The 15,769-nt window shown below is 38.4% G+C and overlaps 1 protein-coding gene across 1 annotated transcript; it reads right to left on the minus strand.

Moving 5' to 3' along the window:
* Window positions 1-1,943: 1,943 nt before the first annotated feature.
* LOC102195193 (integrin alpha-M-like) lies at window positions 1,944-13,185 on the minus strand. Its single transcript, XM_005753141.1, has 27 exons — window positions 13,135-13,185; window positions 10,986-11,100; window positions 10,089-10,216; window positions 9,831-9,973; window positions 9,313-9,463; window positions 8,564-8,714; window positions 8,251-8,324; window positions 7,964-8,084; window positions 7,658-7,797; window positions 7,382-7,528; window positions 7,080-7,289; window positions 6,841-6,974; window positions 5,735-5,877; window positions 5,474-5,628; window positions 5,212-5,337; window positions 4,818-4,891; window positions 3,967-4,126; window positions 3,797-3,895; window positions 3,620-3,699; window positions 3,451-3,537; window positions 3,279-3,348; window positions 3,085-3,183; window positions 2,902-2,982; window positions 2,672-2,782; window positions 2,409-2,522; window positions 2,219-2,329; window positions 1,944-2,037 (listed from the first exon to the last, which is right to left on the minus strand). Exons 1-27 carry the CDS (start codon window positions 13,183-13,185, stop codon window positions 1,945-1,947), a joined length of 3,168 nt encoding a protein of 1,055 aa, XP_005753198.1. The 3' UTR covers window position 1,944.
* Window positions 13,186-15,769: the final 2,584 nt, after the last annotated feature.

Below are 15,769 nucleotides of genomic sequence, written 5' to 3' on the forward strand. Positions count from 1 at the left end.
TTGTGAAATGGGACAGTCTAGCCTCTGTCGCACTGCCCAAGTTGCCTAGCAACCATGATACTAACAGCTGGAAACGTTTCATACAGCTTTGTTTGACAGAAATGAAGGAGAAAATCTTTTGTTCATTTGTTTGTTTGTTTCTACATGAGCTTTGATCATTCTCTGTAAGATTAAGCTCAGCTATTGAACGGCGTATATTTTAAAGTAAAGGCTTTAAAACCAAGTTAGTACAAACGTCACTAATGTCACATAACTTTGCCGACATGTGGCCAACAGTAATGTTTTTATTAAACATTTGCACATAAGTGACATAATATTCAGTACTTACTTAAAGTTTACTCTTCGGGCGCCCCTCATCTGCCGTTTTTTTCGGCAAAATTATCCACACAAACCGCCGCGCTATGCATTCTGAGATATGTTGGGCCACGAAGTCTGCACCGCCACATCCTTAAAATTCAGGGAAATGAACGACGCATTTGAGGGCCGCATTTCGAGCAGCCTTCGAATTGGGACAGCCTTCGTCGCGTCGCTGTGACGTAATCGGCCTTAAAATGGGGCCTTTAAGGCTGCAGACCCTGAATTGGGATACAGCCATTAGCTCTGTTAGCAGCCCAGTCCATAGTTCAATTTCCTGTGTTACTGTTAGCTCACCCCTTAGCCCACTGTGCAGCTCAGCCATCTTCCCAGTGTTCAGCTTAGTCATTTGTTCCACCACCTGCCTTCTGTTCAGCCATTGGTCTCTGTCCCTACTGGTCATGCCACGTCAGCTGGGGGGCCCGAGGAGCCCGTCCAGCCTCATGCCACGTCAGCTGGGGGGCCCGAGGAGCCCGTCCAGCCACCACCTGGGGCTGCCACGTCGTGGCCTGCAGCACCTACGCCGTCGCCTGCAGCACCTACGCCGTCGCCTGGTTCAGCTTCGCCGTCGCCTGGTCCAGCTTCAGCGTCGCCTGGTCCAGCTTCAGCTTCTGCACCAGCCTCAGCTTCTGTATTAGCCTCGCCTGGTCCTGCAGCTGCCACGCCGCCGCCCAAGCCACATTCTGCACCTCGGAATCGCCGGCCACTTTCCGGGCCACCAGCTGGACGTTATCGCCGTCGAGGTCGGCCCCCAGAACTGTTTCCCCATTGCCGCCTGCACGGTCGGCCCCAGAACTGTTTCCCCGTTGCTGCCCGCATGGTCGGCCCCCTGAGTTATTGGTGAACTGTTCGCCAGTGTTTTTTTTGTTTTTTTTGTTTCGTTGAATTTATCCCCCGTGTCCCCGTGAGTTTGCGCTTGGGTCCAATCCCTGCCTGCCACACAGCGGAAACATGACATCTATAGCATTGTTTTGTAAAATGATGGTCCTTTTGCCAATACATAAATTATGCAAGAATATGCTGATGTTATCTTCTTATTAAAAGTGAGATAATAAGTCAAATAAGAATGAAAAAAGGAAGCATAGTTGCGTTTACATGATGCACAGGATAGACACTGATGATTAGTTAAAAATTCACATCACAAAGTTGACAACACATATTTTATTGTTGATCAGATTAGAGAGTAAAATTCTTCACCAAAGAAAAAGTCACCCTGAAAAGACACTTCCAACCATAATTCATCACAGGACTTTCACAGACTAAATTTAATCTCATCTAATTCATTTGAGAATGCAGACTTTGTGTCTCCTTTGTCCTCGGGTGTCTAAAGTTTAAGGCATTGATTGACAGTTGTATTTTTCTGCTCAGATGATTTAATTTCAGCAGTTTTCTGCTTCTGAAGGTAGTGGAAGGACACAGCTAGGAGCCTCTATATTAGATAATAGTAAATGAGCAAGCAAAGGAGTGATTTCAAACACAGCAAGCTATCTTTTGTTGACTCAATCAAATGTGGTAGTATGGACATTGCTACACACACTGGGCCTTAAATTTTTCATATAGAGTAAATGTACAACTACAAATATGATTTTCTTATTCTGCTGTGAGTGCACTTGCATCATTCCCTGGACCATCTTCTGTACTGTCTTTCATCATCTGTTTGTATTTGCTCTTGAAAAACCCAGCCTAGAAGTGCAAGGAAAAAACATAAAAAGGCAGATATTGTGTATTGCAGTTGCAAACAAAATGAATGAAAATAACTATATGAGTGACTATAAAAACCTTTAACCTTTGTTTAACTGGTCATGATCTCTAAAAATCTTAAAGCTATGTAATGAATGGAAAAAGTGTAAGAAGAGTCTTTCACCTTATACAGGCCAGCAGTGAGTAAAGCCAGAATAGCCAACCCTCCCAGGCATCCTCCAATGATCGCTTTAGTGAAATCTGGCTTAGGGTAAACTTCTACCTCTGCTACAATCTGAGAGATGACGAGACACAATGTGGATGACATTTAAGCTCTTGTACATCTCAAACAAGAGAAAGTAATGCTAAGTCACCTTGCGAACAGGAGGATTGTTGTAAGACCCTGTTGAAAAGTAGATGTATTGTTCTTTGTCATACTCCACAGTGGCTGTACTGGTCAAGAGGAATTTAGCAGATTGAAGTCCAATCTATGGGAAAAAAAAATAGACTAGGATGAGGCTGAATTAAAAAATATTGTTCAATTTAAGGGAGAAATTGTTATCATATTCAAGTACATAAGACCACCTATAATCCAAATATGTATAAATCATTTATAAAAAAACTACCCTTTAATTACCTGCTCTATCCATCCTGAACTGAGGTTGGCAGAGATTTCGTATGTCCTACTCTGCAGTCTTCCCATGAAGGTGTTGCACTTGAACACTCTGCACATGGCTACAGAGCAGTCCTGTGGGTGATTTAAAGAAGACTGAATGAAACAAATCTTGTATTCAGTACAATGTTATGTTTTGAATCTGTACCATGGTTCAGTTTTAACAGGTAGCAAAAGTGCAGAGGCATACTTACCACCACTTTATTCTTTTGTATCTTTGGAACAGAATCTGTGACATTTGGTGCTTCATCATTTCCTCTCTGACAGTCTGCAATCTGAAATACACTTACATTAATGTCAGGGTGATTGATCCTAATTTTAGCAAATTCACCCATCACACAGCTAATTGTGACCCATTTTTGTATCTTTTCTATTACCTGTAGGCTGCTCAAATTCACCCAAATCTCTTTTTCATCAAGCTTCACTGGAACCTTGATCACCACAGTGAAATTAAGCGCTCTGATATAATTTGTTACCTAAAACATGGGGAGAAAAGACAAAGGCAGTCAAGCATTATAATGGTTAGGTCTAATTCACACAATAATATTTATTATATTTTATTATATTTTACCGTGACTGATTGTCGAACCGGTTTCTGCAAATTATTTATCCCAAAAGTAAAATTGCTGTAGCTGAGGGTGCTAGAAAGATTTAAACATTTAAACATTATATAAATAATGTGTAAGACAAAAGAATGTTGGCTTGCAAATAATTTCCTTTGTTACAAATACAAACACACGTACTTTTCAAATGTCATGGAAATGCTGTATTTCACAGCAATCTCTTTCATTTCGTAGATTTCACTCGTAGTAGTGTTCTCTTGATTTCCACTGAAAGAGAGAAGTGAAATGGTTGTACTGTATCTGTGGGGTTATTAAACAAGGAGTACCTAAATGACCAAATGAACAGTACCTGGTGGCATTTGCAGTGACAAAGATCTTTCTCGCAAGTCGACTGTTGGTGTCAATCCCATAGGAGACAATGAAGAAAGCCTTAATTGAAATAAAGGAGAGAAATCTTGATTCCCTCACATCTTTTTACTAAACTGTGCAGAAGTGAGAAGAGAAAATTGCATCAAAAAAAACAAACCTCAGTTTTGCTCTTGAAAATTGGCTTGTCAATAGTACAGTCTGTCCTTCCTCGGGATAAACCATCTTCACTGTCCAAGGATTTGCACTCAATTCTTCCCTTTATTAGTAAATAAAATGACTTCTGGATGCACTGGGAGAGCAGCAGATCAGTGATGAACTGATAAAGACTTGATCCTGATGCCTTACCTGCTGAATGGTGAACTTCCTGTAGGAGAGTCCAGCTGGGTACGTGACAATAACGCGACTGTTGTAGGAGTTTTCTCCTCTATTCTCCACTGTGACTGTGACATTCAAAAGCTCATCAATGCCCACTTTAACCTCTGAGGATCTGACAGAGGACAAGAATAAAGGAAGAGGAAAACCGATTGCACTGTGTTGGTGAACTTTCCATAAGCTAAATATAGCACGTATTTGTGTTGAATTCTAACATACTATGTTAGAATTCAAAATATGTAGTATGTAACATATATGCTGTGCTTCAATGCTGATGCTGTTTTATTATATTTTGTGTATTGGTCAAATCTTTGAGCCCTTTTAATGTATGACACTTATGTATGTGTTGTATGTGAAAGGCCATATTTGCTGGTTTTTCGTATCTTTTTAATATATATGAATGACTTTTGTATTTTGTTTTATTAAGAACCTGAGGGCCTGAAGTGGAGGTGTCTGGGTGCCTTTGGTGGGGGCATTTGCGCTGTGTTTTTTTATGCAACCCTGGTTTAACCTGCAGATTAGTGTGAAGGTGTGTAGAGAAGAGATATGTGTGAATTGGCAATTTTCTGATACTCTTTTCATCTAGGAGCCCATTTGCCCACTGGTGAGCTGATATGCTGTTGATTAATTTTGTGCAAGTGGATTGATGCCTCTTTTGTTTCATGTTTCTTTAATAATTGTCAAAAGAACAGCTTCTTGAGTATTTGTCTCTGTGTAAAGAATAATGGATCATGATGCTTTCTTGGTGAATTGTAAAGTTCTCGACAAAATATATAATATAATATAATATAATATAATATAATAACCTGGTGAAGTTGAAGTCCAGTTTTAGGTCATCAACACATTTGTTGTCAGTGCCGCAGTTGATCTCAAACCCTAACTATGGAACACAGCATGATGTGAAAAGTATGTATATTACACATTATTTACATAATAAATGAAACATCGGTGAATCCAACGAATAATCTGTTTGTTCTGTCATCTAACTTTACTTTTACATTTTTGTTAATCTGAACAAATTGAATATTCTTGATACGCTTTTGGAAAACAGCAAAGTCCTTTTCACACCCAAGAATTCTTCGGTAGAAGTAGTGTTAGTCAATTTTATGGCAACAAAAAGTTAATTCAGAAAAATAAGGTCAAAACTAATGCTGTGTTCTTCAGTTCATGTCCAGCTAGTACATTTTTAAAGGTATTTACAGGATAAATTATTGTTGTTTGAGCCTGCTGAGCAAGGCTTGGTCTGAGATTTGTGTTGGAAGGAAAACCGTCAAATGTGAATTTGAGCTCATTGGAAAGTTGATTGAGAGCATCGTCTGGGCAGGCCTGCAAAAAGACAGCAGTGTTAGATTTAGGTTCCGTGTTGGAAGACTCTTAAAAGCAAAATGGAAAACAAAATCTGCTTTTCACCAAATTGAACCTTATTATTGGTTATATTAGTTTTTCTCTGATGTTGTTTTACCTCAATAAAGAAGTTTACAGTTGAACAGTTTGGTGTACTTAAGTCAACAATGACCGATCGAGACTCCTCTCGTTGTTTCCCACTGATGTAAGCTCGGTTGTTTGGAGGTTTGCGAGTAGCATCGAGTGTAAAAGTATAATTAATTCTAGCTTGAGCTGGAATAAATCAGAGTTTAAAATGTTACAAATGTACATACACTAAAAAATGAAAATGGATGGGCAGTGCCATTTTGATTTTGAAAAAGTTAGGAGAATAAAGAACCTCGATCAACTGTAGACACTCTGCTCATGGTAAAGCAGACTGTAGCTGTGTTCTGCAGTGGTTTTGAGCAGCTTACATTCTGAGTAGGGATTTGGTTTGGGCTGAATGACACCTCGACTTCAACCATTACAATAGGTCTTGATCTGGAAAAAAGGAAAAGCACATATGAACAACATTTGGTTTTTCAATTAGTACAGCAGCTTTCTGGGTAATGTAGTCATTTCCATTTCTGCTTGGAAATTATTTTTTAGAACAACAAGGCTACTGTTATAAATTACGCATTTTATTTTGAGACTTGAGTCTCAAAATAAAACCCACAGAAGCTGTTTTTCCAGGTGCTTAACCAACCACATTTATTCCACCTTTAGTCACCAGAGCACCTCTCATTATGCAACCCAATATGATGGCAAAACGTGTAATAGACACCAGACCACCATTTTTATTTCACGCTTCTGCAAAACATGAAGTGGACACGCATGCAGTTGCATTTCTGCATGCAAAAGTTGTATTACCAGCACAGGGAGATAACATATGTAAAGACAAATCAATAGTGAACACAAAACGTATAAAGAACATTTCAAGGTCCTTAATTGCCAAAAACGTTTAAGCTAGGTGTCTAATATGTATAAACATGTAAATGTGTTAATAATGTCTGCTAAAACGCTTTCCTGTGTTAATAATCACGTCGGATTGAAATAAAATCGCTCCCTCTGCTGTTACGGCAGCTTACTGCAACTTCGCATGCATGTCATGTTTTGCCATTTTCCTGGGTTCCATCATGTCGCAACGAAAAAATTTTTTATCTCATGATCAGAAAGGCTTTTGACATGATAAACTATAACGTGACTTCTGGGAGAAAAAAAAATATGCCTGTTTTATCCTGCATATGTATTCCATTAAACATTAAAAATTACTTTTCATGAATCACTTTATCATTGATGATGATTTATGATTCATTATTATATTATATAAAACCAATGCACAGGTCTTCAAATTGACCTAAACGTTTGACAGTTGGCGCATTCATTTGACATTGACAAAGTTGGTAGACATACCACAGACAATAATAACACATGACTGGAGTATCTATCTGGACTGTGACTTACCTCAGTAAGACAACCGTGCCCTTTGAACCCACCGCTAAGTCAGGTAGTTTATCACCACTCTGATCAAAAGACGACTGACTGATTGTCACTCCAAAGAACTTCAGTCCTGACTGGACCTCAGAGCCAGTAATTCTCTGTGTACGTGAAATATTTTAATTAATCAAACTTTATTGTATAGATATGGGCCTTAAATGATAACTGTGTTAATATATCCTCGTGAGTTCTTTGATGCTGTGTACCTGTGAGTAAGTAGGACTGATTCGTCCTCCTTCACTGTGGAATATGTAGATGCTGCCTTCACCATTATTCTCCAAAGGTGCTCCAACTGCCAAATCCCTGAATCCATCTGAGTTTAGATCAGGCAGCACAGCAAGAGAAGAGCCGAACCTTCCTTTGACAGCTGCATGTCCTCTTAGTACTAATGGATCATCAAAATTACACTCTACAAACTAAAAGCAGGAGAGTGAATATTATATGGTTATTAAGAAAGTTGAAAAATAAACTGATTCATTTAATTGCAGTACATAAAATTGTGATTTACCAAACCAGTTGGTCTGCAAACATAAACTCTTCCCTCTCTATCAGGCTCCGTGTACATTGGGGCTGATATGAAGATCAGATCAGTGATATCATCATTATTTATGTCCATGGTACACACCTCTGCCCCGAAATATGCACCAGTCTGATACTGTGTAAGGAACAAATTCGTAATGAAAGGATTCATGTTTAGGGGAAAAAAACAACAGCTTTTATTTAAGAAAATAATTCATATATAGTTTACAATTCCATTCAGATCTGTCTTGCTGTAAATTCATACCTGTGATGAAAAGGGCTCGATCTTTTGGTTTTCAAAGCTTTGTCTGTTAACAGCGACCACAACTCCTCTGTGTTTGTATCTTGGAGCACCAACAATTGTTAGTGAGCCACTTCGGGTTTTAGCAGTTGCCATGGAGTAACCTAGAGGTTAGGTATTCAAAAAGGGGAAGATTCCTTATTCCTTCTTTTAAAATGTGTTCATTTTGCAAACACATTAGTGTGTTTGGGTGAAAGAATTACAGCAGAGCTGTGTATATACATGATTACATGTGTATGAGTTAGATTGTTAAAGCTGTAATATTCTTACCAAGATAGCTGTCAGGCTCCAAAGACACATCCTCATATGTTTTCAGCTTCTGGCCTCCAGTTGTGTATTGCACGTAGCCTCCCTTCCACTGGTTTGCACCAACAATAGACATCTGAATTCCCTACAGTGCAGACAAGAAATACATTTTATATACAATTTATTTTTCATTTCAAACCTGGAGTATGTTTAACTAGATAACTGTCTGCTTGCTTTTGGGTTATTATAAATGTGTGAATCTCTCTTTCTATGACTAGACTGTCTGGTGAGTTTCAGGTAGTTTTAATTACCTCGGGCACATAAACTGCACTGAATCCCTCTTGAGACATTTCCATTTTCAGTGACTCTCCACTGCTTTGAGATCCTGTAACAGAAAAATAAATGAGAAGGTAAAAGACACACTACAACAAATTTCACTTTAAAAGAAGTTTGTTTTGCTTTTTTTAATCATTCTAAGTTAAGTAGTAGCTCCAAATTATTTTTTTCTCTTGATTACAAAAGCGAGATTGAAATGAGATTGATTGTTAAAAACTAAATGAAAAGTAATACCATGTATGTCATTTTAATTGTAAAAAAGCTATTACAATACATTTATCTTTGTACCTTCAATGGAGAAGATTTTGTCCTGCAGACTCTGTCTTATTAATTCAAGTGCGTTGAAGTTCTGCACTTGAAACACGTATTTGACTGAGGGAGAAGATGCAATGGTGTCCAGTTCTTGTTTTGCTGCGCTGTAAGTAAATGCACTCCCCACCTGGTGTTATAAAATATATGTTTGAGTTGTTATACTATGCAGCAGGATTTGCTCAGTACAGATTATGGTCCATAACTTTACGGACTTTCACCCAGTTTATAGACAGGTATTGTGCACTCACTGAATATGACCCACATTCATGATAACAGTTACGTAATTCTGCAAAATATTTTTCACATAAATTTGATTATGAACAGTTTATGTTCCCATCAAAAATTCTGCCTTTTCATTAATTTAAGAAATTCTATTTTAAGTTTATGTGGTCAGTGAAATGGGCTTTGATTTCACTACGTTAGTCTTAGCCTTCAGGTGTTTTTTGCATCCCATTGTCACAGATATAAATAAACAAACAACTACCAGTGTAGGCCTTCTTTACAAACATTTATGAAAGAATGGGTTGTTCTAAAGAGCTCACTGAATTTGAGTGTGGTACTGTCAATTTGTGAAATTTCTTGCCTCCTGTGTACTCCATCATCTACTGTTATAGTTGTGTATATAGTGTTATATTTTGTGAGTTTTGTCTGATAGTTGACTGAAACACATTGTGAGTAATAAAAAAAATAATAAAAATAATAATAATAATAATGGAAGCACTTACCCCAATAGCAAATCGAATAATGTTTTTACTCTCTGCCAGCTGTGCTGCACCTCCCAGATCATAACGATCATGGGATTGTCCATCAGTAATTACTATCAAGACCTTCTTTACATTTGGTCTGGAACCTCTTTCTGGTGTGAAAACATTGTTCCTGCCAAGTGAAAAAAAAAATCAATTTTTAACACAAAACAACTTTTCAAAGTGCATCTTATGGTCATGACTAAATTGCATGTGTTATTATTGTCTCGATATGCATCATTTTTGTATTATCTTTTAGTATTGCAGATATTTTTGCACTTTGCAAATCCAGCTAATGCAAGTATTTGAATTTAGCCTTGGTTATGCTCATCTCATCAAATCTGTGGGAAATAATTCTTCAAAACCCAAGTCTGTCTTTTTACAGGCTTTCAAACACACAGTACTTAGTGTGGTGAGATGCACCAGAAAAAATAATCTGGACAGGAAGTCTAGACAATAAGTTCACTGTAGTGCTTTAATAATATTATTGCATCACTGACACAACATGTCTGATGGCCTTAGCTGTGTAAGTAGCTCCCCCCAGCTGACTAATTCCATCTATGTCAATCCATGGTCCAGATGAGGTAAATTTCTTAAAATAAAAATGAATTAGAGGGAACGTGGAGAACTGGGAAACAGAAAACTGCAAAAAAAGAAAAGAAAAAGAAATTGTCATGCTTTATGAAAATAAATAGAAATAAAGATAAAACAATTTTATGTGCCATGATTTAAATTACAGAGGGACTGCAGGGCCTTACCTGTGCATCATTTGAGAGAAATGACTGAATTAGCGCTTTCACAAATGTCTTCATTGTTTGAAAGTCTGTAGTAGATATGCTGCCCGAACCATCCAACAGAAAAGCAATGTCTACTTGCGGCGGGCATGCTATCAAAGAGATTAATTTCAAAATGAATTTAATTTCAAAGGGTTAAAGTTAACAGTACCACACAGTACCACATGCTGAAATAAACTTCTCGTTAATGGCCCTTTGAGTTCATTTACGTAGTAAATACTAAATGTAATCTGATTTGACAGACAAAACATTAAGAATAAAAGATTAAATTAGTTTGATCTAAAACTAATTTTAGAGGTTCATGTAACAAGAATCTACCTCTGGCCACAATCAGCACACTAAAAGAGAGACTGTGTCCTAACTAGGATAGGGGTTTGTGTCAGTGTGTGGGATTTTAGCCTAAGGTTAAAACTTACTTACCAATAGAAGTAAATTGACAACTTAAAACAATTTTATTGGGGTTTTTTTGGGGGTTTTTTAAGGTGACAACTTCCTATTGGTTATTTTGTGGTATGGCAGTTTTGGATGCATCTAATCCAAGCTTAGATCTTGAGGTTTGGTCTCATCTGTAATCTTAGACCACCAAATCATACAAGTCATACACAAAACCTGGCATCAATCCCTTTTTTTTAAATTTACTCCACTTCTGTTTTGACTAAACCTTATTTTTTGCTGACATGTATAAACAGAAGTCTCAATATAGTTTCAGTTGATCTGAGATTTAGAGATTGTACAAGCACCAAAATAAGTCATTAGAACTCTACGTTCAAGTATAAAATCCAAAAGCTTTTTTTTTAATTAGTGAGGCCCCAGGACTCTAAGCATTATGGGTATATCATCACAAATTTTATTTACTGTTACCTTGAAGAGAAGAAGGTATGGGTAGTCCAAATATATTAGAACGGTCCATGTGGAAGCACACACCGTTGTACATGGTGATACTTTTGCAGTCCTTTGGGATGGTTGGACCACACACCTGAGAGAAGACAGTGTCAATTTTCCATTAATACAGTAGGCTGATTACTTCCCAGTCCTTCATACAATGATTACTTTGATATAACATCAAACATACCTGAAATTAATCTGAAATTTGCTTTTTTTTACAACTTTAACATATTTAAAGAAGCCACACTAAATTCTACCATGAAACATTTCCAAGCTAGAAGTCCTTAAAGTATTGGGGTTGGTTAAAAATTTAAGCAATTTATAATTCTTACATGTTTTTAAATAACCTTTTTCAACATTTTTCAGTCTTCCAAACTTCTTGTTTATGTATGTGATATATCCGCATTAACATTTCAGGACTGAAAAAATACATTTAGTTTTTCACAGAGCTTGAATATGTTAAACAAGTGAACTAAAATAAGCAGACCCAGTCCTATACACCTGTCCTATGTCTTAAGTGTTTCTAAGTGTTTTTCAGTAAACAAGGTAAAATTTTGAATGGCTTCATTAAATATGCTAAACGTATTGTACCCAAAACATCAGCTGATTTTATGGGGTGTTGGTGGAAGGCACACTAAGGCTATGTTCACACTGCAGGCGAAAGCGCATCAAATCCGATTTTTTTGACCCTATGCGACCCATATCCGATCATGGTATGACAGTGTGAACGGCACAAATCCGATATTTTCAAATCCGATCTGGGTCACTTTCATATGTGGTACTGAATCTGATAAATATCCAATGTTTTAGAAAGCGACTGCTGTTTGAACGGTCAAGTCGCATCAAATCCATCTTTTACGTCATTGACACAAGACAGACGCCAATTATCAGCTCCAGAGAAGACATCGCAAACACTTCCTGGCCATCCAGCAGTGAAACCTGTGTCAGTGTTGGGAAGACAACGTTGGAGAAACGTGAACATGTTATTTATAACTGTATAATCTGCAGATTCTGACAGAAATCTGCAACTATGCTTTGAAGCAAACAGCAATAAGGATAATTATTAGGTTATTTACATATTTACATTTACATTATGTAAATAACAAAATAACTTAAAGCAAAAATTGGGAAACGTAAAGTCCGAAATCTTTATATTAACCCTCTCGAGGCAGGCGTTGCCGATTTGCAACAGTTAAAAACTAACAACCTGATTACCCCACATACATATTTTATGAGTTTTTTTACTCAGAAGTACCACTGCAGGACTTGGTTGTGCATTAGCAACAAAAAACGTAATTTGAGCCTGAGAGGGTTAAGGGCCATCAGTCAAACAATAGTGTTTGCTCTGGGTCTAAACAGAGCACGTTGTGTGTGCCGTTTTCTTTTGCGCATTTGAGCGTTCACACTAGAGCGCGTTTGCTGTCGCATTTTATTTGTAGTGTGAACAAGCAGACAAAAAAATCGGAAATGAGCATTAAGACCTGCAGTGTGAACATAGCCTAAGTTGTCATGGAATGGCCTTCATGCATTTTCTAATTATAACTGTCATGGTCCAGAGTCTGTGGACTCCATGTTTATGTTTAAGTTTATTATTATTATTCTGTGGTTTTGTTTATTTTGGGTTGTTTTTTATGATTATCCCTAGTGTTTTGTGTCCTTTGTGCTCTCCTGTTCCATGTTTCACGTTCCTATGTTCTGTCTCCCCAGTCTGTGTTAAGTTTGCATGTGTAGAGTTCAGTCAGTGTGTTTCCTGTTTTATTTTGAAGGTCCGTGTCTCTTGTCAGTGTTTCTAGTTTCGCTTCCCCTTGTCTCGTTATGTCCAATTAATCCCATTCCCTGATTGCCCTGTGTGTATTTAAACCCTGTGTTTTCTTGTGTGCGCGTTGCTGGCTCATCTGTGTATTTCCCTGAGTCTCCCTACATCTCTGTTTCTGGTTTGTTTCAGTTAGTTTTCCCAGTTTAGGTTTTGCTTAGCTTCCATGCTCACCTTCGCCGTATCTATTTGTATCACCCTGTATCACTCTTGGGTCCTAATTTTCCACCTCCACATGTCTGCCACAGTGGACGTGACAATAACAAGAGATTTTGACAATGTACTGGTAATGTCTGCAGTTCACCAACTCACCACAGTGTTTTGTGTTGTGGGATCACTTTTCATTGTCAGACCAAGCGACATGTTGACTGCAAAATCTGGTGCTGTATTAAAAACAAGCAATATTTTTTTAAATACTCATAAAAGGCAATTGAAAGGAAGAAAATAAGACTTAAATCAATGACTCCAAAGCAGCATGACTGAAATACTTCCCATTGGAACTTCTCTCAACTGCAAACCAGGATGTAAACCAGGCCGCTTTAATATCATATAATTTAGTTTCACTTAAAGAATTATCTTAGCATTAACATTACTAATGCCATTGACTTTTTCTTTGCTTATTTTAGCAAGATATTTCTAGTTTTAAAGGCTCAGTGTTACAAACTAAGATATTTAGCCTACTTTGAAAAATCTAATTATGATTTGATTTACACATGTTTCTGTGCAGCTCACGATAATTTATTTGATGGCAAAACACATGCCGTTAGAGTTCCATCACATCTTGTCAATACATTCAATAATGAATGATTACTTACCTTCAAACGGGATATTTTGGCAGTTTCGGGGAGAGGTGGTGCAGCTATAAATTTTCCCCCTTCGATTTTGTGAATATTGTTCTACCGGGGCACTGACGAGCACACTAAAGAAATAAATCCAGTCAATGACGTAAGTCCAGACAGTGAATTGTAGGTAAATAACAATAATCTCTATGAACAGTTCCAGTCTGGTTTTTGCCCTTGCAATAGCAGAGAAACAGCCGTTATAAAAATAATCAACGATCTGCTTATGGCAGCTGACTCCTGTTTACTCTTCATTCCTGACTCAAAAATCCATCAATAAGCTTCAACGCGTCCAGAATTCTGCTGCCCGTATTAACACTAGGATTCCCTCTATTCACCACGTCACCCCTGTCCTGAAGCAGCTTCATTGGCTTCTGGTCAAACATCGCATCAATTTAAAAATACTTCTGTATACATTCAAGACTATTCATCTTCTCTCCCCTCCAAATCTCTCTGATTTGGTTCAGATCACCATTCCATCTCGGTGCCTCAGATCCTCTTCTCTCTCTCTCTCTGTTCCTTCCCAGTGTCTGCCTTACCACTACATATTTCAAATACAATGAGGGTTTCTACAGACAAAAACATGGCTGTGCCATGGGCTCCCCGGTGTCACCCACTGTAGCCAACCTTTACATGGAGGAATTGGAAAGAAAGGCTCTTGGATCTTTTAAAAAGGAGATTACCCAGCCACTGGTACAGATATGTAGACGACACCTGGGTCAAAATCAAAACACAAGTAGTGGAATCCTTCACTGCTCACATCAACGCTGTGGATAAATAGATCAAGTTCACCAGGGAAGACACAAAGGACAACTGTTTGCATTTCCTGGACTGCGCCGTGCACATTGAAGAGAATGGAAACCTCAACATCGAAGTTTACCAGAAGCCCACACACACGGACCAGTGCCTCCTCTTTGACTCCCACCACCCTCTAGAACACAACCTTGGAGTATTTAGGACCCTACACCACCGGGCAGAACATGTTCCCTCTAAGCCTGAAGGGAAAAAGAAGGAACGCACACATGTAAAGGAAGCTCTTAAAACATGCGGTTATCCTGTTTGGGCTTTCATCAAGTCAGCAAAGATGCACAGAAAAGAAGACCAGACACCAGCGAGGGAGAATAAGAAAGACAGACGCAACAACATTGTCATTCCCTATATACCCGGTGTATCAGAAAAACTCAGAGTCTTCTCCAAGCACGACATCGCAATTTACTTCAGACCCAGCAACACACAGAAACTGGTTCATCCCCAAGACAAAACTCCTAAACACAAACTCAACAATGTAGTGTATGCTGTACAGTGTAATGAGGAATGCTCAGACCTCTACATTGGAGAGAACAAACAGCCACTTCATAAACGCATGGCACAACATAGGAGAGCCACCTCCACAGGACAAAACCCAGCAGCCCATCTGCATTTAAAGGACAAAGGTCACTCTTTTGAGGATGCCATTTTACACATTTTGGACAGAGAACGCCCACTCACATCCTGGGCCATCTGACCTCAGGAAATCACATGATAGGGTGGGGCTAGGTTTCACAATAAGCTCACCTGAAATCTTGGCTGATTGTGACCTACACCCATTTTCACACCTTGGTTCATGTGATTAGGTAGAGGATCATTAGGTGGTCCATTGTCCCTCTCGGGGGATACTCCCACAGGGCTTAAAATTCAGGACTCTCCACCATTTGACCCAAGACCGGCAGAAGCTTCTCGGATGAGAGGTGAAACGTCTTCAAGCAACTTAAAGAAGTCTAGACGCTTTTCTTTCCAAGCTCCTTAGACTACGATGACCTGGATGACTGAGAACCTTCACTGACATATTCCCACTCTCTTGTCACTATGGAGGGCAGGCCCTTCAGTTGCTATGCTCCTTAACTTTGGAATTCCCTACTTCCTGATATGAGAAATATCATCTCATTTTCTCTTTTTAAGTCTAGACTCAAAACTCACCTGTTCAAAATAGCTTATTCCACATAACCTTTCCACCCTGCTAACTTTTAATCTGTTCGTTCTATTATGTTTCTCACTATTGTGTATATTCCCTGCTTTTACTACTTTGCTCTTCACAGTGTCCTTGAGTGTTCTGAAAGGCACTTTTGAAA

The sequence above is a fragment of the Pundamilia nyererei genome, unplaced genomic scaffold (assembly GCF_000239375.1).
Source record: "Pundamilia nyererei isolate P.nyererei 1_Seehausen unplaced genomic scaffold, PunNye1.0 scaffold00407, whole genome shotgun sequence".
NCBI lineage: Eukaryota > Metazoa > Chordata > Actinopteri > Cichliformes > Cichlidae > Pundamilia > Pundamilia nyererei.

What these genes read in the sequence shown, in the direction of transcription:
- LOC102195193 (XM_005753141.1), bottom strand. Translation starts at nt 13,185, where the DNA reads ATGTCGCTTGGTCTGACAATGAAAAGTGATCCCACAACACAAAACACT. An exon ending in CAAAATCTTCTCCATTGAAG is followed by an intron (nt 8,325 to 8,563) that starts GTACAAAGATAA and finishes TTTCTGTTACAG; the next exon opens with GATCTCAAAGCAGTGGAGAG. An exon ending in TACAAAAGAATAAAGTGGTG is followed by an intron (nt 2,783 to 2,901) that starts GTAAGTATGCCT and finishes AATCACCCACAG; the next exon opens with GACTGCTCTGTAGCCATGTG.